Source organism: Drosophila pseudoobscura, chromosome 2 (genome assembly GCF_009870125.1).
Source record: "Drosophila pseudoobscura strain MV-25-SWS-2005 chromosome 2, UCI_Dpse_MV25, whole genome shotgun sequence".
Classification (NCBI taxonomy): domain Eukaryota; kingdom Metazoa; phylum Arthropoda; class Insecta; order Diptera; family Drosophilidae; genus Drosophila; species Drosophila pseudoobscura.
This window is the reverse complement of record NC_046679.1, coordinates 19,452,007-19,472,232: the sequence shown is the minus strand read 5'-3', so window position 1 is coordinate 19,472,232 and position 20,226 is coordinate 19,452,007. Positions and strand designations below refer to the sequence as shown.

Genomic DNA, 20,226 nt, shown 5'->3' with positions numbered 1-20,226 from the left:
GATGAAAGTCCTCCAGGTACCGAAAATCACAGAAAACCGAAGCGGGAAAGCCAACTGGATCCATCAAAAAAGGAGTAGGTATTCTTGTCGATTAATCCAATTTCTTGTATTTCCAAAATTAAAAAAAAAAAAAGGAAAGTAGAAACAAATTGGAGCTCGATCCTCATTCCCTGCAACGCTTATAGTCTAGTCCTGGCCTGGACTGGTCCTGGTAACATACGTCTGGGAGCTCTTCTTTTCGGCCACCTCTTCAGTTTGTTGAAATAATCTTCCGGTTTGTCCACCACATTGTAGATAAGATCTGTGGGGTTTTTGGTGGATGGAATCCTCACTCAAAGCCACGCAATCGCAGAGATTCAAGGATCCAACATCGCTAGGGCACACATCCGACGACTCACTGCAGTCCACGGGGCAGTAATGGTCCTCGTCCTCTGGTGCCATATCTGCTTCACACGGCAACTTGGGCTTGGGCTGCGGTTGCTCATCCTCCAAGCAACACCACTTGACCTTGTACGAGTCCTGGCCGCATTTCCAGTACTGCTCTGCTGTCAGCTTATCGCTGTTGCCCTCACAGCGCGGCAGGTCACACAGACTACTGGCCTTGTGCAGATGATAGCCATCCTTGGGGGTGAGCTTCTTCGGCACCACCTGCTTGGAGCAGCCACGGCAGGTGCACAGTGGGACCTCGATCGGGCTACAGCGGGCCCTCATGCGATTATAGAGCGCCCTGTAGATCATATCAATCTGCTCCGCGTAGAACTTGTGCGCCCAAAAGAAGGCCGACTGATAGTTGTCAAATAGCTTGGACGTCTCTTTGGAGGCTTTTATCCATGCCCGCTCCTGTCTGCATATGGCCATGGCATCCACAATCGGATTACTGAGCGACACCGGTGGCTTCCCCCGGAAGAATGCCTTAAATGCTCGCTTGATGATCGAATACGACAACACAGCCTCCACGCTTTCCATCCCGCACGTGATGCGCAGAGCCTGTAGCATTTCATCTCGATTGAGACGCGATTCTGGGGCCGCATTCGGGTTCCACTGTCTCCGCAGCTTTTCGTGGTACACAAACGCCCGCCTGATAATGGCCTTGGCCTGGCAGCTCTTCGTTGTGTTGATGCCACAGATCAGCATTATCTGGGCGAGGCTCGTGGCAATGTCCTCCAAGTTGTCGTCGAACAGCTGATAGGAATTCAACTTCTGTTTGCAATTGCAAATGCAGCAGCAGTTGCCTGTGGAATCCTGCAGTTCCATTTTTGGAAAATACAATTTTGATTCAAACTTGACGAATTTTGTTACTATTCTCGAATGAAAATGCTTTGTGCATATAATGATTAATTAATGATTGATAGGGTATAGCATTTCATAGCGTATTATACGTTTTTTTAACGGAAGGAATCACAATTGTCTTTAAATAAAAAAAACCTCAGTTTAGACCTTCATTAATGAAATATTTTGTTATAATGAAAAGAAAAGCTTTTAAAATATGAGCCAATCGTATAGAAACTTATTAATTTTCGATTGATTTTTTAAAAATCGCTAAATAAATCAAATGAATTTGTTGATGTATATTCTTGATATTGTTGATCGTCAATATGACAATCGTATGCTGAAATATAAATGGATATGCCATCGTTTCATGTAACAATAACAAAATTTCGCCGCAATCTGTACTTGAACAAATTGAGCTGCGGAGACGTGTTCCTTTGTTTCTAAATATAATACTGATACGAATATTTATTTAAAACTAAACAATCAAAATAATCTAAGAGTAGATTATTTCAAGGGTCAGGTCAAAGATATTTTAATGACGGTCGCCTGTGTTACCATGCATATGCCGTCCCATTTTACCAAGTGCAGGTCACTCCATCCACTCCATGCATCCAGCTGTCCGATGCAGATTATATATTTAGGTAGCTAGGAAATCTTAACCGTTTATGGCTAGCCAAAATCATGCGATTTTGTACTTTAATAAAAATCGTACACGCGCGATAGAACAGTCGAATGAAAATATATTGCTGTGCCAAAACTTAAGGATCCATATCCGTATCAAATCAGATCACTATCTTATATTTAAACCATTGACTCGATCTGAAGCAGGTTCTTGCTCCCAAATGCTCCCATCGCTCACACATAACGCGGCACATTGATGATCGAATGCTGCAAAAGAGCATGCCAGAAAAAAGTATAACAACATACATTGCGTGCGCATGATGTTGTTGTCTTTAATAGACTGCTTTCAAATTTAAAAATCCCGCCCACCGCTTGAGCATTCCTTTAGCTTCTTTCCCATTCCAAAAACTGGCTTCGAAATATTTATTTGCAAACCAAATTAGATCAGATCCATTCCATGTTCCCTACATATATTGGAGATCGGCACCCAAAGAAACGCCATTCAATTTTCCAATTTGTTGCAACTATTGCTAATTTAATTCGCAGACCTTTGCATGACGTGTAGATTATGATTGTATGCAAGAAACAGATCCTATTGAACGATTGTTTGTCGTGATAGAGTTAGATAGCAGCTAATGTCTAATATAAAATGTGTGCAAATAAAATGCATAAATGAAATGAAATGGTTGTTACACAGATCTCTGTGTAGTGTATAAGAACTCCCAGCTCCTAAATCCAATAGATACAATAGAAAAAAAGGTTTTGGTGTATAGTTATGGATATAGCGGGGATCTGACATAGCAGGAAGCCGGGAGCCAAGAGCAGGGAATAGTGGATAAAATGACATTAGCTAAATATTGTTAAAACTTATGGGGTGTATGTTCGCTCAGCCCATCGAGGCGACCCATTTGAACTTGCTCTGCATCTCCGGATGATAGAAGACGCACTCCAGCTTATTGACGCAATTCTTGCCAAATCGGCATGGCTTTGGATGATAGAAGGTGCAACCCACCTTGGTGCAATTGGGATAGTATTTGCACATCGTGGTTGCTGTGGTGGCCGTCATGGGGGCCGATATTGATTTATAGTTCTGCACCGGTATAACATGGGAGGCTATCGAAGGAAGAGATACAGAAATGATGAGTGGGGGGATCATAAATAATTCAATGCTGCACTTACATAGAGGCGGAGCCGTTAGCTGCACATGGCTAAGATCCCGCTGGCCGCTGTGTGCGTAATTGCAGTCAATGCTCATGCACGACATATCGTACATGCACTTGGGATGCGAGTACATGCATTTGTCGGCAAACTTGCAATTGGGAAAAGACTTACACGGCGCTGTCGGATGGTAGTACTCGCAGAATTGTTTTGTGCAGCTCGGATGATACTTACAACGCTCTTTGGGCTTGCTAACCTTCATCACGGCCGAGTCCACGCTGACGGCACTTACTGCGGAAACAATAAGAGTTGAAGTAATGCGATCATTTGTATCTTGTTTGTGACTTCACTTACATGCCGGCAAATTGTCATATTTTCTATCCTCTAGATTCCGTAGTGGTACCTTGCGCCTTTCCAACGATGAATCACGCTCGTGACTGCCCGACCGACGCTTCCTTTGGGCAGGCGGTGCCTGTGGCTGTGCCTGGGACTTTTCCTCGGACCTCAAAGTAAAGCGAATGGGAGTGTGTTTGTTTTTTGGTGACGCAGGAACGATTACGGACACCGGCGCCGTCAATGGTTCCACACTTGAATTTTCATTTTCAGATTTTTCTTTGCTGACAGCTCGCTTCTCCAGTCTGGGCAAGGGTTGAAGGCCAGTGGCCGGCAGTGGTGGCGTGTTAGAGCGCTCTTCAGTGGCAGCCTTTGCTCTTTTTTCCTTGTGACCATTGGCGGAAGCCAATGAACTGCTGCTCGGGAGTCGCTTGTGTGGCAACTGTGACTTCTTTGGCGGCAATGCACCGTGCGATTCATCATCCTCGTCCGTATCATTCTTGATGATGATCTTTTGGATTTCCTGTTGCTTCCTGATCACCTCATTGCGCTTCAGACTTCGTGTGATTTGATGATGAGATGGGCTCGAAGTGGGCGATGGGGTGTTGCTTAATGCTCGATTGGACTTGCGGCGTCTGTCGACCGTAGTGGAGGAGGAGGCAGCAGCTGTGGCAGCAGTCGGTTCCGCACTGGAAGAGGTCACTTGTTGTGGCGTCGTGGCTACAGGCGAGGATGAGCGTTTCGCCGAGATACTCCGCTTGCGATAAGGGTCCCGGTCCCTGCTGCCTGACGTTGAGGTTTTATCACCATTCAGGGTCACCACAAATTGAGTTTTGGGCCCTCTAGAGCTGGGCCTCGTCTCCGGCGATCGAATGTGCAAGTCTATCTTATCCACGTGATTCAACAACTGGGGCACATACGGTTCATAGTCTTCGGCCACTAGACTGGGGCCATACTCTTCCTCGACCAGCTTCAGCTTCATCTCGGCATGACTGTCGTTGGAGCGTCGGGCACCGGCGGAGGAGTGTTGTTTGCTTGCCGTGTCCCCCCGTTGCATTACATTGACCACCAACTCCCGAGTGCTGCGCCTGAACAGCTCCGGGGTGGGTGCACTTCGCTTGGCACGGTCTCGCGATCGATCGCGATCCCCCTTTTCTGGGGCCTTTCGTTTGCCTAACGATGTGCTGCTGACTAATTCCACCTCCTCACAATCCTTCTTTATCGAAGGCGCCGGCGACTTGGTAAGAATCGTGGACCTCTGGGCATCGGCCACAGCTCTCATGAGCAGATTCTTGCAAGCTTGTCTTCTCGGGGAGACCTGGGGCCTGGGCTTGATCTTGATGACCGAGTTGACAGGCTTGTCTGCCATATCTTCATCATCCGAGGGCTCTGGCGGCTTGTGGACTGCCACAATGACACGCGATCCAATGCGTTGCTTTGCCTTGGGTGTCTCTGGGCTGGGTGAACGTCGCTGGCGATGGGCACGATTCGATTCTCTGAGATTGTCGCGGCTGGAGCGACGTTCCCTTGACCTCTCCCGCTGGCTGCGCTCCTTGGGGGGCTGCGCGTCCGAGGCCTCCATGCGTCTTCGATGTGCGGGGACATATAGCTCTTTTTGGCCGCGCTGAGGGCGCTCTATTGGCGGCTGTGCGATCTGTTTGGAGCCCAGACGGTCGTGAACCGAACGTCGTTCAGAGCGCTCTTCCTTGGGCTTATCTTTTTCCTTCTCAATCTCTACGTCCATCTCCACCGCCTGGCGTGCTTCATTTTCCGTCTCGGCACGCTGCTCCGGAGGAGTTTTCTCTCGCCTCTTGAAAACAATAGGACTTTTGGCTTTGCGTGCGGGAGGTACCTCTTCTTGTATGTCTTCAACGGGGGACTGCTGGATCTCCGGCTCCTCCTCCTGTTCATTTATGTTCAAGAGATCCTCGTCGCCGTCTTCCTCCACATCACTGTCGTCCTCTATTTCGCCTATCTGGCGCAAATGCTTCTTGGCCGCATGGATTTTCTTTTGAATCTCAGCCAACTCTGCCAGATCCTTCTGCCGATTGACTCCGCTGGTGGCTGTTGGGCTTATCTCTGAGATCGGGGGCACATCTGTGTCACCTGTTTCTTCTTCGCTTTCTACTGACTTGCGTTTCTTTTTGTGTACGATCTCATCCTTGGCATTGAGGTCGATGTCCAGGGATTTTTTTGCTTTCTCCAGCAGCTCCTCCGCAAAGGCATCGGTTATGGAGCTAATGACGGGCATGGCATCGGCAGAGCCAGACTGTCCATCTGGCATTTCATCGCCCGACCTCCTTTGCAACCGTTTGTCCTTCTTCGAGTGTTTCTTGTCCTTTTCCTTTGATTTGGGACAAGCCTCGAGCTGACGAGACCTGCGCTTTTTGCTGGAAGCTGGCAAGTTGATCAGGTTCGATTAGATTGTGGCCCACGGTGGATAAAGAAAACCACAACACTCACCACTTGCTGTGGGCAACGTGACTTCCTGCAGCTTCTGGAGAACTTCGTGCAGCCAGGTGACAAACAGATCCGTCTGGTCGCCCAGAAAGAGATTTAGTTCGGCGGCCATTTGCTGTTTGGTGCGTTTGTTGGCTACCATCACCATCACATAGTCCGGCAGTTCGTCGTCTATAAAGCCGGATGAGCCGCCCGTGCCCAGTTCCAGCAGCTTCGCCTTGACGGCACTCTAAATTGTTTTTTCTTAGATTACGAAGTTCATTGATTTTCCGCAAAAAGAGACTTACGCGCATCTTCAGGCCTATTTCGCTGCCCAGGTTGCACTCCATGCTGAGAGTTTTCGCACTATCTGTTTCGAACGACAATTATTCTGCACATTTATAGCTATTTGTTTCCTGTACCAAATGGTTTTTATTACATGAGAATTGGAAAATATCACCTAAAAATAATTATCGCGAATAAGTTAACTAGAGATGAGCAATGTCGGTACTATCGTAGTCTATCGTTTGAATTCCAGCCCATTCTTAATCGAAGTCAGTATTTAAGTATATCATAGCATATTACACCAATTCCATTCAAGATCTATCTGTTAAGATTCTAAAATGGAAGGAATTACCCTTATTAAACTTGAGGTTTTCAGTCAGGATTTGTTATTTTGACAGTATTATTACATATCCCCTTTCAAACCTTTCCATCTATCCCATCGATGTTATTTGCCTATCGAAAGAATCACAGGGTGACCATTAAAAGGACGTCAAAAGGAACTGTTTGGTTTCATCAATCTATTAAACTAGCATTCATATCCTAGTCACTCATTCACTTTAAACAAAACAATTTGTTACGTTTATGCAATAAAAAGGCTGCGCGACGTAGTCTGCATATAGGTAATAACACCGAAAGCCCCAAACGACCTTTTTCGCGAAGCTAACTTTGAAGAAGGTTCATCGGGTAATTTTATGCTGTTATTCCTCTTATGTTAATTTTTATCGCCAGGCAATTTAACACTGCGGAGAAAAGCTGTGCTTTTGAGAAGCTGCGCGAGATCAAACCCATACAGTCGGAAAGAGTATGGAGGGCTCTACAAAAAGGGATTGAAGGACTGATCAATAAGCCAGACCCGAGACATATTTACATATGTATGCTTGAACTGCTCTCCTTGTCAATTAATACCAACAGCTAGACCTGGGAAGCTTATGCATATGAACATAGATGACTTTGCACCGCCCACCGAAGACTACGGATTTGGCATTGCGCAGTTCCAGAAGAAATTGAAAGACGGTAAAGTATTTCGCATCGTCAGTCTCAATGAGGTAGGTAGAACAGCAAAACACGTACAGTGGATTAAAATCTCAACTTGTTAAAAATTTGTGGTTTTTGCAGATTCCTCCTAGCTCGGCACGTGCCTTGCTTACGATTTGCGACACTTACAGCCCCATTGCAGCAGACGCAGTCATCTTTCTTACGCTGCAGACATTCAACACGACGGATTCTGGAAACTCGGTTGAACTGGCCTGGAAAACGCTGTTCGAACTGTGGGGCACTCATCTCGCAGACAACGAGCTTGATCCCCTTATCACGCGTGTCACCGACCAGGTGCTTCATCAAAAGGGCAAGATCTAAGCTGTTTTTTTGTTTAAACCTTGTTTTAGACAAAATACAATAAATGGGAGTACTTACAAGTAGTTAATCTTGTAGACATTTTATTTAACACTGTGATAAAACTATGTGGGCAGAGCTAAGGGCCATAGTTAACCAGAATTATTCAACGGAATATCAAAATTGAGCAATAGGAACGATTACTCTTCCGTTTTTTATTTTACCCTTTTTTTTTAGACAAAATCCAATAAAAACAAGCATTTAAAATAAACAAGAAAATAGTTTCATTAATTGAATAAATTAGTGTGGGGAGGGCTGAGGGATCAAACTAGCTAGTAATATTCTACCCAATATCAAAATCGAGGAATATGGTTTCCAATCCTTGACGGAAAACGATTAACCCAATGTAGACCAAGGGGTATTTTTATATTCCACCGAAAATAATGCAAATTTAATCAATTTAGTGTAGTTCAGGTGAAAGATATCATGTTTTTTTTTAGTTCAGAGGAAAGATGGAACAAAATGGCATTGATCTACAAGAAGAATTTACAATGAATAATATTTACCTTAGCAAACAAACCATTTACCTCAAGTCGTTGAACTTTTTAAATAGGGGGGCCTAAGTGGGCTAAGCTCGTTTTTCATCGGTAGATTTTGAAAGCGAGTCGGCTACTTCAGTATATTTCTGAGGTTCATCGATAATGCGACAGTGAAGAAGAAGCTGAAAAAAGAATTTTTGGAAGAAAGCAACTACAATTTTGTAATAATTCAAAAAGCCCCAAACGACCTGTTTCGCAATATTTTGATGCGATGGATAATAACGAGCACCTTCTAAATAACTTGTTGGATAATAAATACAAAGAAGACTACATTCCGGAGTCAGTAGCTAACTTTGAAGAAGGTTCATCTGATGAGGATGATCAAACCTCGGGGGGTGAAGCTATGGATGTGGTGCCCTTCAACCAGACGAGTCGGTACTTGTATGCTGTTATTGCTCTTATCTTAGCCATTTCTCTATCGATGTTCTACGGGCAATTTTACACTGCGGAGAAACTCTGTGCTTTTGAGAAGCTGCGCGAGATCAAACCCAGACAGTCGGAAAGAGTATGGAGGGCTCTACAAAAAGGGATTGAAGGACTGATCAATAAGCGTGACCCGAGACCCAGTGTGTTTCTGTTTCTGCATGAAGATAAGAGCCTAATGACACTCATTGAAAATATTACCCTTGAGGCGTCCGACTGTTTTGGTATGTTACCCCTGATCATATATGTACATATTTACATATGTATGCTTGAGCCGCTCTCCTTGGCAATTAATACCAACAGCTAGACCTGGGAAGCTAATGCATATGAACATAGATGACTTTGCACCGCCCACCGAAGACTACGGATTTGGCATTGCGCAGTTCCAGAAGAAATTGAAAGACGGTAAAGTATTTCGCATCGTCAGTCTCAATGAGGTATGTAGAACAGCAAAACACGTACAGTGGATTAAAATCTCAACTTGTTAAAAATTTGTGGTTTTTGCAGATTCCTCCTAGCTCGGCACGTGCCTTGCATACGATTTGCGACACTTACAGCCCCATTGCAGCAGACGCAGTCATCTTTCTTACGCTGCAGACATTCAACACGACGGATTCTGGAAACTCGGTTGAACTGGCCTGGAAAACGCTGTTCGAACTGTGGGGCACTCATCTCGCAGACAACGAGCTTGATCCCCTTATCACGCGTGTCACCGACCAGGTGCTTCATCTAAAGGGCAAGATCTAAGCTGTTTTTTTGTTTAAACCTTGTTTTAGACAAAAATACAATAAATGGGAGTGCTTACAAGTAGTTAATCTTGTAGACATTTTATTTAACACTGTGATGAAACTATGTGAGCAGAGCTAAGGGCCATAGTTAACCAGAATTATTCAACGGAATATCAAAATGGAGCAATAGGAACGATTACTCTTCCGTTTTTATTTGACCTTTTTCGCCAAAATCTTTTTTTTTTGACAAAATCCAATAAAAACAAGCATTTAAAATAAACAAGAAAATAGTTTCATTAATTGAATAAATTAGTGTGGGGAGGGCTGAGGGATCAAACTAGCTAGTAATATTCTACGGAATATCAAAATCGAGGAGTGTGGTTTCCAATCCTTGACGGAGAACGATTAACCCAATGTATACCAAGAGGGTATTTTTTTATTCCACCGAAAATAATGAAAATTTAATCATTTTAGCGCAGTTCAGGTGAAAGATGTCTTGTTTTTGTTTTAAGTTCAGAGGAAAGATGGAACAAGATGGCATAGATCTACAAGAAGAATTTACAATGAATAATATTTACCTCAACAAACAAACCATTTACCTCAAGTCGTTGAACTGTTTAAATAGGGGGGCCTAAGTGGGCTAAGCTCGTTTTGTCATCGGTATATTTTGAAAGCGAGTCGGCTACTTCAGTATATTTCTGAGGTTCATCGATAATGTGACAGTGAAGAAGAAGCTGAAAAAAGAATTTTTGGAAGAAAGCAACTACAATTTTGTAATAATCCGAGCTGTAGTTCGCAATGAATAATGGCAAATAGCCAGCCCAGTTGTAATGATGTGATAGTGCCAGGTACGTTTAATCGAATACAATAAGTGTGTGCAAAAATATGGCTGCCCAGAGCCTCCCGCAGCCCCGGGAGAGGTGTGTGCTTTTGCGATGGGCTCGATGGCTGTGCATTCGCGATGCCTGGGCTGAATGGCCGCGAGTCGAATTGCAAGAACATCCATACGAAAAGTTGAAATTTTCGTATAATAATGCTATTTGGCCACCCAACTGTTGCACTTATTCTGTGGAATTGTTCTTCTTGCAGAGTTATACTTCCTCATATCGAAGTTCCTGACAGCGGGACCCCTGCATGAGACGGCAAAGGTCGGTGTGATTGGAAGGCGTTGAGGCTTCTGCTCCACAAAAAAGAGCGCAATTTTCAACGTTTGAATCTTTTGGTTTGCGTTTACATCCATTTTACTAACTGCATCCATCGTTTGCAACCTTACAGGTGTTAATCCAGGAGCTGCAGCAGAAGAATGTAAGAGTGGGGCCACAGACCTGACGATTCATGGGTCGCCGCTACAACTGATTTGGGGCGGGGGCATCTCGGTATCACGGTTTATGCAAAAACTCTGCCCTGCGTTTGTTTATATATTTTTGTTTGGGTTTTGTTGTTGTTTCTGCTGCCGGCAACAGAAGCAGCAGCGACACAAAGCCTACGTCGGTTTTATATCACAGTTCAAGCTATACTGAGAACTGAAACCATAGTCCGCTAGCTTTTGGGCCCCGGGATAGCCCGCCCGATAGTCTGCCTGGTCTGTCCGCTTGCTAAAAAATAAGAATTGTCGGTGACGTTGTAGTCCCCCCTGCCCCGTTGACTACGTCATTGTTTCGATGTTCGTCAGCGCAGCAAGCAGGCAGCGGTGCAAGTGATAACAGCTCACATTCCCTTCTCCCCACCTCTTCTACCTTTCTCCACAGGTTCTGCCGCGACGCATTGACTGGCTGGGAAATGAGCATCAGCAGACCTTTGCCGAATTGGTGAGTGTTTTAATTGGTTTCTAGTTTCATTTCCTTGCATTTTCTTTGTGTGTGGTGCGTGTCTTGCATAAGTGGGAAAACTTCTTTCGCTTGTCGCGCTTCCTCTCTCTTTGTGCGTGCCTTTTTGTGACGTCACGCGCAAATCGATTGATTTAGCGGCGACACCGTAGAAGTGCACGCGTGTGTGTAAATTAATTTGTGGCAAATCTTAAAATAAAAAGTGCATTAATCAAACATTTTGGTAAATTAATTAATAAATAAATTGGAAATTATTAAAGATTGATTAAAAAAATCGAAATATTTTAAAGTGCACAATTAATCTACAAAAATGTTTAAAATGTGTAATTTTGAGTAATTTTTGAAAAAAACCCAAAATTAAAAATTGCATAGTAATTTTTTTACAACAATTAGTCTGCCAGCAGCCGACATCTTGCTTTTCCATACATAAGCATGCTTCACATGCATACACATACACAAACAACCCCCGGACTTGTGCTCGCCAGAGCGAGACGGTTATACGTACATCGCTTGTGTGCCTAACAGCTGCCTGCGATTCATCGTGGCATTGGTTATCGATAAACAAAAGCATCGTTATTAATTTGAATTTTATCTGTTGCAGGAACAAAAATACACGCATATTGGTGACAATCATTTGCAGGAATTATGCGGTCGACTAGGTCCGCTAGTGGAACGGCAATATCCGGGCAGTGTGCCAGGCATATTTTCGCTCCTTGGCACTGGTCGGCAAAATCTTCTGCGTACGCAGGACACCATTTACGGGCATCGTTCTCTCAGGGATTACTGTACTCGCCTCCATGACGTATCACTGCCAGATGCAGACTATACCAAGCGCACCCACAATATAAGTGAGTAGACGATGAATGACCTTTTGAAACGGATTTGAAAAATGTTAAGGTACTTTTTTGATTGCTTTAGCCCGGGTACTAGCTGGCCGGGAGTATGGCGGGGAAGTTCGTCGCAAGCTCCTGGTGCCCACGGAGCTGTATAAAAAGACTATTTTGCTGCGCCGCACCGTGGGCCACCTATCCTCCGTGTACTGCGTGCTTTTCGACCGCACTGGACGTTACATTATCACGGGAGCCGATGATCTGCTTATCAAGATCTGGTCTGCGGCGGATGGTCGCCTCCTGGCGACGTTGCGCGGTGCCTCGGCCGAGATCACGGACATTGCCATCAACCTGGACAACACAATGCTGGCCGCCGGATCGGTGGACCGCATTCTGCGTGTGTGGGACATGCAGACCACCTCCCCCATTGCTGTCCTCTCCGCCCACACGGGCATGATAACGTCCGTGAACTTTTGCCCATCGCCACGCAGCGACTTGCGATACTTGGTGACCACCAGCACAGACGGTTCCATTGCCTTCTGGCAGTATTCGACGCCACGTGGCCAGAAGATCACGTTCGCCCCAAAGCCCACGCAGTACCACGAGAAGCTGCGACCGGGACAGGCGCAGATGATGTGCACCACGTTCTCGCCGGGCGGCATGTTTCTGGCTGCCGGCTCTGCGGACCATCATGTCCGTGTTTACATGATGGGCGAAGATGGGCCCAAAAGAATACTGGAAACGGAAGCGTACACTGATGCCGTGGATTCGGTGCAGTGGTCGCATCGTGGCCTGAGGTTCATATCCGGCAGCAAGGATGGCACCGCACACATTTGGACCTTTGAGTCGCAGCAGTGGAAGAGCGTCAAGCTGTGCATGACCGAACGGTTGGCCAGGTGCGTTATAGCCATAAGATTCTTCTCCTTCTCCTTTGTAACTCCTTCCGTTTGACAGCTGCCCGGAGCCTGAAGAGGGCAAGAAGCTAAAGGTCACAATGGTGGCCTGGGATGCCTCAGATCGTTATGTCATCACTGCCGTCAATGATTTCACCGTGAGTAGCGTAGCAATCCCTTACGCAGAGAGCACTCCGTCTTTAATGTATATCTTTCCCGGTACAGATCAAAATCTGGGACTCGAAATCAGCCAAGCTGCATCGTGTCCTGCGCGGCCACAAGGATGAGCTGTACGTCCTCGAATCGAACCCCAGGGACGAGCACGTACTGCTCTCCGCCGGCCACGATGGTCAGGTGTTCCTCTGGGACATTGAACAGGGCGTGATGGTCACCGAGTTCTTCAATGACATCGACGGCCAGGGCCATGGCAGCGTGTTCGATGCCAAATGGTCGCCGGATGGCACAATGATAGCTGCCACCGATTCGCATGGTCATATCATGATCTTTGGCCTGGGAATGTGCAAGGATAAGTACTCCATGGTGAGTGCTTAATGTTTTCCATCTGTCATTTGTTTATTTCAACTGGTTTCCATTTCCTTTTCGATTGGCCAGCTGCCCGCTGAGCTTTTCTTTCACACAGATTTCCGGCCACTGCTGCGCGATGCCCAGCATCATGTGGTGGACGAACAGACGCAGATAATGCCGCATTTGATGCCACCACCTTTTCTCGTCGATGCCGATGGCAATCCACACCCCACAAAGTATCAACGTTTCGTACCCGGCCGTGAAAGCTGCACCATTGATCAGTTGACACCCAATCTCACTGTGGGTGTGGATGGTGTGGTCATTGAGGATAATCTGACTGCGAATGCTGCGAATCCCCCGCTGAATGCCAGTGTAGCCGTTGCACCCGCCGCACCGGCTGCTGCTGCTGGACCTTCAGGCTATTCCCACATAGATCGCATGATTGCGGCCTTGGCCAATCGCCAGTCGGTCGGCAGTGCCAATGCCAACGAATCGAATGCGAGCAATGGCAATCAATCGTTTGAACGTTTGACCAACCGCCAGCGTCAGGAGCAGCAGCAACAGCAGCAGCCCAACTCAAACAGTAGACAATCTGCGCGCGGAAATGTTTTAGGCGGACGTTTGGGCACGCCACGTCATGGCTGGGGAGCAGCAGCGCCGCCGGACGAGCCCGCATTGGCCCAGGAAGCAGGTCCAGAGGAAGCTGCACCAGCTGCTCAGCAGGCTTCGCCTCAGCAGGCATTGCCTTTGAAGTTCGTACGCCGGACCTATGTGCGTCCCATGAAGTACGCCCAGTTGCAAAACATCAAGCAAGTGAGCTATTCCGCCGGACTGTACGAGAAGCAAGAGTACAAACGGGAGATGCGACGGCGACCCATCATGATCAATACTGCCAGTGCGGCGTCGGCCCAGCAGACGAGCGGCAGCATGGGCCGGCCACGGAACACGAGGGCCAATGGGGCCGGCCGACCCGGCAGGCGGCGTAACGCTCCGCCTGGACCGGGACAAGTGGTCGGACCACTGGCGCCAGCATATCGTACCCGAGCGGTGAGAGATCAAGAACAGGAGCACCACTACGAACAGGATGTGCCGCCGGCACACGAAGAGGAGGAGGATGATGTGTCCAGCAATTCGTCGGGGGATACCAGCTACTCGAATGTGGAGGCGAATCTAGACGAGAGCAGCGACGATTCGGACACGGACAGCTCTGACTACTCCGATTGGGTGGCGGATACACCGGGACCCAATCTAGAGCCGCCCAAACGATCTAAGCGCAAACCACTGACCCGTCGCCCCCACAGTAGCGACGATAGCAGCGATGAGGATGCAGCCGGCAGAGCTGTCGGAGCAGCTGCCAGCGGTGGCAGTGGCCAAGGCCAAGGACAAGTGACGGCCAGGAAGGTGGGCCGAAAGACAGTGCTGTTCCCGCCCACGGATGTCAACGGTGAAATCCCAGAGCTGTACAGACCCGCCGAGTGGTTGTCCGAGGTGATACCGCGCAAGACTCCGTACTATCCGCAGATGGGCGACGAAGTGGTGTACTTTCGTCAGGGCCACCAGAGCTACTTGGATGCCGTGCGCCTGAAGAAGGTCTACAAACTGTCGCACAGCTCGGAGCCATGGAACTTTCACACGCTGCGCGACCACGAGCTAGTGCGGGTGATTGGCATCAAGTATGAGATACGTCCGCCACGGCTGTGCTGCCTAAAGATGGCCATCATCGATGAGGACGGCAACATGACGGGGACCTCGTTTAAGATCAAATATCATGATATGCCCGATGTCCTGGACTTTCTGGTGCTGCGCCAGACGTTCGATCTGGCCGTGCAGCGCAACTGGAGCATTGGTGATCGTTTTCGCTGCATGATCGGCGACGGCTGGTGGATGGGACAGATCGAGTCCCGTCACGCCCTGTGCGCCGACTTTCCGGACTCGTTTTTCATGTGCTTTCGCGTACGCTGGGATAATGGAGAGTACGAGCGCATGAGTCCCTGGGATATGGAGCCGATCGACCAGCAACGAGTGCCGGATGAAGTCGGTGGCGCCGTGCCAGTCCTGCCCGAGGAAATACGCGCAACGCTCTATCAGCCCAAGTCCGAGGAGTGGCATCGAGGCGACCGCGACGGCACCTGTCGCCGCATCATCAATGGCCTCGAGCAGGTGATGCGTCTGTCCATCGCAGAGCACTTCTTGGCACCCGTCGACCTCAACATATATCCCGACTATGCCTACCTGATCGAGTATCCGATCGATCTGACCACGGTCAAGTCACGTTTCGAGAATCACTTTTACCGACGCATCACCTCCGCACAGTTCGATGTGCGGTATTTGGCCACCAATGCGGAGCAGTACAATCGTCGGCACACGATCATTGTGAAGCATGCGCGGATTGTGACGGATCTGTGCCTGCGCATCATCAGGGAGGCGGATGAGATTGATGTGGCTGCCGTCTACCATCAGCTGGTGGATGTCTATCATTCGTCCGAGTCCGAGAATGAGGCTGACTCTGATGTTGTTCCCTCAACCAGCACCGGACCCACCACATCCGCCGCGGCAGCAGCCGCACGACAACGTGTTTCCTCCACCCGAAGGTAGGTCTAATGTTGAATGTTAAATATCAAAATATTAACACATATTGGGTCCCTTTCTGCAGGTCCACTCGCATGCACTCGGATGGGGATTGGCGCTCGGATTGCCGGCAGCTGTTGGATTTGATGTGGCAGCGGCCGGATTCGTTGCCATTCCGTGAGCCAGTGGACACCATTGAGTTTCCGGACTATTTGGAAATCATTGCCACTCCGATGGATCTGCGGACGGTGAAGGAGGACTTGCTGGGTGGCAACTATGATGATCCCATGGACTTTGCCAAGGATGTCCGATTGATATTCCAGAACTCCAAGAACTACAATACCAACAAACGCTCGCGGGTGAGTGCCTGGGAACAGACAGAGACCACTCGCATCTGTCCCTTGTAGATATGGCGGCAGATCAGATCGGTTGCAGATCGTCATTTATTGCTTTCTATGACTCAAGATGATCAGCGATCACAGGGGGCATCTCTCGTATTCGTTGCTTTTGTTTTTGACTTTGATTTTTGTTCGTTTGGTTTTTTTTTTGGTTCCATTCTTCCTTCTTGTTCGTTCCATTTCTCAAAATGTAACTGCAAAACCATCGATGACAGTATCGATAAAATCGATGAATTCTTGAAATTGGGCGATAGATCAAGGTTTTATATATCGTTTCTAACGAGGAACTCCCATTGTTCGATAGATATGTCGATATATCGATGGTCTTGCAGTCGTACTGAAAAAAGAAAACCTTTTAAAGCACAGCCACACACACACACACGCTCACATTAGCCACACACATGCAAAAGCTCATCCATCTATTCTTTACGTTTCTTTTGCCTACCGTGAACATGCCTTCCATTTCGAATATCTCGAATACCCTAAACTCGAAAACCTCATAAACCATTAAAATGTCTATCGAATATCGTGTATCGAATATCAAAAATATAAATATAAAAACCCATCAAACATTTCGATATCTAATAACGAACCAAATGAATGACGATCTACGTGACTCTATCATCTATCTATAGGATAACCTAGCGGTAAGGTCTTCTCCCCCTTCGGAGGGCTAACTTCTAACAATCTAACGGCCCAGTCCAAACCCAATCCTAATCCTAATGGGCGGTCCGCCTTCTCCTTGTTCTCTTTCTTGCAGATCTACTCGATGACCCTCCGTTTGAGCGCCCTGTTCGAGTCGCGCATCAAGACGGTCGTCACCAATTGGAAGGCGGCACGCAGACGCGCCAACAAGAACAAGTCTGGGAGCAGTGGGGGCGGACGTGGAACTTCCAGCAGTCCCAGCAAACGCCCGAACAAGGAGCGGACCACGCGTCGCAATCAGAAGCCGCAAACGGCACCCAGGAGACTGCCATTGCCGCACACGAGTGAGGATGAGGACGAAGATGACGACGATGACGATGATGATGATGAGGAGGCGGTGGCCCGTGCCCAACGTTCGCGACGCCGCAACGGGGTGGCCGTTACGGCCAGTTCCAGCCACTCGGGCTCAAATCGTGTGACCTCCTCCTCATCTGCGGCCCAACAGAGACGCCATCAAAACAGCAGCAGCAGCGACGATGAGGAGGAGGACGAAGAGGAGACCAGTGCCCAGGCGACCTCAGATGCCAGCAGTGACGAGGAAGAAGAGGACGATGCCCACACCAATGCCAGTTCACCGCAGCAGGCTCGACCTCGACGTGGAAGACCGCGCCAGCGTCTCGTCGACGATGAGTCCAATCCAAATGATTCCGAGGACAGCTACAACCCCAATGGGGGGCGCAGCAGTCGCGGAGGGAAGAAGCGAAAGTCTGCCAACAGAAACGGACACTCGAACACGAAACGTCGCCGCCTGGACAAGAGCCCTGCGGGCAGCAGTCGTGGAGGAGCAGTCTCGGCCACCACTCGACGCACGCGTCGTGGTTTGGGAAGCTCCGAAGAGGCCGCCTCCCATTCCCAGCAGGACGAGAGCACGCAGGACAGCCACAGCAATGTGACCCGCCGAAGGGGCAGATCCCAGGTAAATTCCAGGTTTCAGGCCACAGACAATGGCCCCAGTACCAGTGCGGCCGCTGCTGCAGCAGCAGCGGCTGCTGCTGCATCCACTGCCCTCGATCCCAGCTTGGAGAGTCCCTCACGGAATACGCGGGCCAATGGTGGGAGAGCCACCACATCCCACCATGCGGCCGAGAATGATCACAGCTACCACCTGCCAGTGCGCAATGGTCGGATCATTGAGTCCGACACGGACTCCCATGGTCCCGTGGCGAGACCCACGCGTCAGAGCGCCAAGCGGGCGATTCTCGACTGGGGTCGTGGCAGTGATATTGAAGAAGAGGAGGAAGAGGACAGCGACGAGGCTGAAGAGGTGCGTGCGAAGGCTATCCAGAAATGTTTTTCGATTAACCACAAATCTCTTTTGTCTTCCAGATCCTTCCGACACCCACAAAAGACGATATGCCATCGACCAGCCGCGCCGCTTTGGGTATAGTCGGCCCAGCTCCGTCTCGCCAGTTGCGTACGAATCGCAACACGGCCATCAATCAGGTCCAGAGCGAGGACGACGATGATGACGATGACAGCGATAACGAGCCGCTGGCCAACAATCAGCAGAGTGAGTAGCCATCACAGCCATCCAGTAATAAAGACAACAGCCTAACAGTGTCTGTTGAATTTTAGAAACACCCGCAAAAAGTAGCACAGCCATTGCCGTATCACAGGCGGCAGCACCACCTCATCCTCTGGCACTGCGCCGAAGACTGGCCTCACCGCCGCCCCAAAGGAGCACGCATATGACGCGCTCCCATGCCACCTCCACGACCTCCTCCATGTCGACCTCTGCTCCAAACCATCGGGAGGATAGTCCTGCCGTGGCCACCCATGACCACAATTATCTGGGAACTGTGAACGCGTCCAGGGCACCACCGAGACGCATTTTGTCGCGGCATCAGCGGAATGCCGATGAGCTGGACACGAGCACAGATCCGCTGGAGAACACACGACTGATCCAAGCCATTGCCAACCACAGGCGACCCACCTCCACGACAAACAGCAACAGCAATAGCAATAGCCATAGCAATGTGGGGACCCGACGGGGTCTGCGTGGACGCACGAGTCAGGCCAACTCTCAGGACGAGGAAGAGGAGGAGGATCAGGACGAGGACGAGGATGAGGATGCTGCTGCCTCCGATGAGGGCACTGATGGTGGGTCCAGTTCTCAGACCAACGACGAGGACGATGAAGATGAGGAGGAAGAGAATGAGGAAGCCTCTGCCACCGATTCCGAAGACAATCAGCCATTGACCAGCTATGTGTCGCCCAGCAATGGGAGGACTCGGACCCGGATCAAGACCAAATCCTCCTCGTCATCAGCGACGGCGGCCGCACAAGAGCGCTCGTCGCAGCGTCAGCGAAGACCGCCACCGGCGCGTCGTCCGCCCTCGGACAACTCGGTCGTCAATGAAAATGAGAATGAAAATGACAACGATGATGATGAGGACTATGTGGTGCCGCGTAGCATATCCTCCCGCCGGGCCGATCGGCAGCGCGGCAACAATCAACGCGGTGGCGGTCGCAATCAGAAGAGACCCCGCTACAATGAGCAGTCCGATGAGGAGCAAACCGATCCGCGCAGAGCACAACATCAGCGTAAACGTATGCGCAATGGCGATGCCCATGCCAGTAGCTCACAGGAGGAACGAGGAGAGCAATCGCCGGAAGAGCAATCCGGAGCGGAAGATGAGGAGGAGCAGCTGGAGGACGGGGATGGGGGTGGGGGCGACATCTCTGGGGACAGCGACGAGCAAATGGTGAGCGTGAGCAGTCGCGGAAGAGTGCGCAAGATATCGGCCAAGGCGCGAGGCATCTTCAAGGAGTGACCAGACCAGACCACCATATGCACCAGACACCAGACTGTTTTATGTATAAATTAAATCTAAAAATCTAATTAAAAAGAGCCAGCATATGCGAGGGTAAATCCCTTTCCCTTATTGATTAATGTGTAAGAGTAAAAACCACGTCAACAACCACTTCGTCATCGTAATCGTCCAAGGATCCAGAGGCACATCGACGCCTCCTTTCTCCCCCCTAATCTTAAGCATTATGTTGTAATGTGTAGTATCCCATAACGCCCCATATCCATTGAAATTCATTATATGCACTGCAAGAAGAATACTATTTTCAATGATTGGCCTTAAGTTCTACGATTCATTCATTTTCTGTGTGGCAGCCAGCCTCTCTCACGTCTGCAGCAGCTTCTACATCGTGTGCATGTAGGTTGGGTTGTGTGCCACAGGCACTTACTTTTATATATGTATCTCTATATATATATATATTATGCATATACATACACACGAAACACAAGATTAGCACACTCGCGGAAATCACACTTCATTT

The 20,226-nt window shown here is 48.7% G+C and overlaps 5 protein-coding genes across 6 annotated transcripts; 3 read left to right on the top strand and 2 right to left on the bottom strand.

The window, feature by feature from the left end:
• Positions 1-79: 79 nt before the first annotated feature.
• On the bottom strand, positions 80-1,341 carry LOC6897489 (uncharacterized). The gene has a single exon (XM_002137602.3). The coding sequence runs from the start codon at positions 1,252-1,254 to the stop codon at positions 187-189; it is 1,068 nt and encodes a 355-aa protein (XP_002137638.2). The 5' UTR covers positions 1,255-1,341; the 3' UTR covers positions 80-186.
• Positions 1,342-2,399: 1,058 nt separating this feature from the next.
• Positions 2,400-6,345, bottom strand: Nab2 (Nuclear polyadenosine RNA-binding 2). Its single transcript, XM_001359105.5, has 5 exons — positions 6,132-6,345; positions 5,848-6,073; positions 3,406-5,781; positions 3,073-3,342; positions 2,400-3,006 (listed from the first exon to the last, which is right to left on the bottom strand). Exons 1-5 carry the CDS (start codon positions 6,171-6,173, stop codon positions 2,780-2,782), a joined length of 3,141 nt encoding a protein of 1,046 aa, XP_001359142.2. The 5' UTR covers positions 6,174-6,345; the 3' UTR covers positions 2,400-2,779.
• A 209-nt stretch (positions 6,346-6,554) lies between these two features.
• On the top strand, positions 6,555-7,531 carry LOC6897488 (uncharacterized). The gene is made up of 3 exons (XM_033376510.1): positions 6,555-6,728; positions 6,838-7,154; positions 7,225-7,531. Exons 2-3 carry the CDS (start codon positions 7,038-7,040, stop codon positions 7,462-7,464), a joined length of 357 nt encoding a protein of 118 aa, XP_033232401.1. The 5' UTR covers positions 6,555-6,728; positions 6,838-7,037; the 3' UTR covers positions 7,465-7,531.
• A 576-nt stretch (positions 7,532-8,107) lies between these two features.
• Positions 8,108-9,293, top strand: LOC6897487 (uncharacterized). Of its 2 annotated transcripts, XM_002137600.3 has the most exons (3): positions 8,113-8,686; positions 8,766-8,899; positions 8,970-9,293. In XM_002137600.3, exons 1-3 carry the CDS (start codon positions 8,251-8,253, stop codon positions 9,207-9,209), a joined length of 810 nt encoding a protein of 269 aa, XP_002137636.2. In that variant the 5' UTR covers positions 8,113-8,250; the 3' UTR covers positions 9,210-9,293. The 2 variants fall into 2 exon arrangements, with proteins under 2 accessions (XP_033232397.1, XP_002137636.2); XM_033376506.1 differs by lacking the exon at positions 8,970-9,293 and having other exon boundaries at positions 8,108-8,686; positions 8,737-8,850.
• A 567-nt stretch (positions 9,294-9,860) lies between these two features.
• BRWD3 (bromodomain and WD repeat-containing protein) lies at positions 9,861-20,027 on the top strand. Its single transcript, XM_001359104.4, has 13 exons — positions 9,861-10,038; positions 10,280-10,338; positions 10,466-10,495; positions 10,939-10,998; positions 11,618-11,864; positions 11,935-12,742; positions 12,801-12,897; positions 12,965-13,279; positions 13,352-15,855; positions 15,918-16,191; positions 16,991-18,199; positions 18,262-18,445; positions 18,511-20,027. Exons 1-13 carry the CDS (start codon positions 9,996-9,998, stop codon positions 19,707-19,709), a joined length of 7,029 nt encoding a protein of 2,342 aa, XP_001359141.3. The 5' UTR covers positions 9,861-9,995; the 3' UTR covers positions 19,710-20,027.
• The last annotated feature ends 199 nt before the right edge of the window (positions 20,028-20,226 follow it).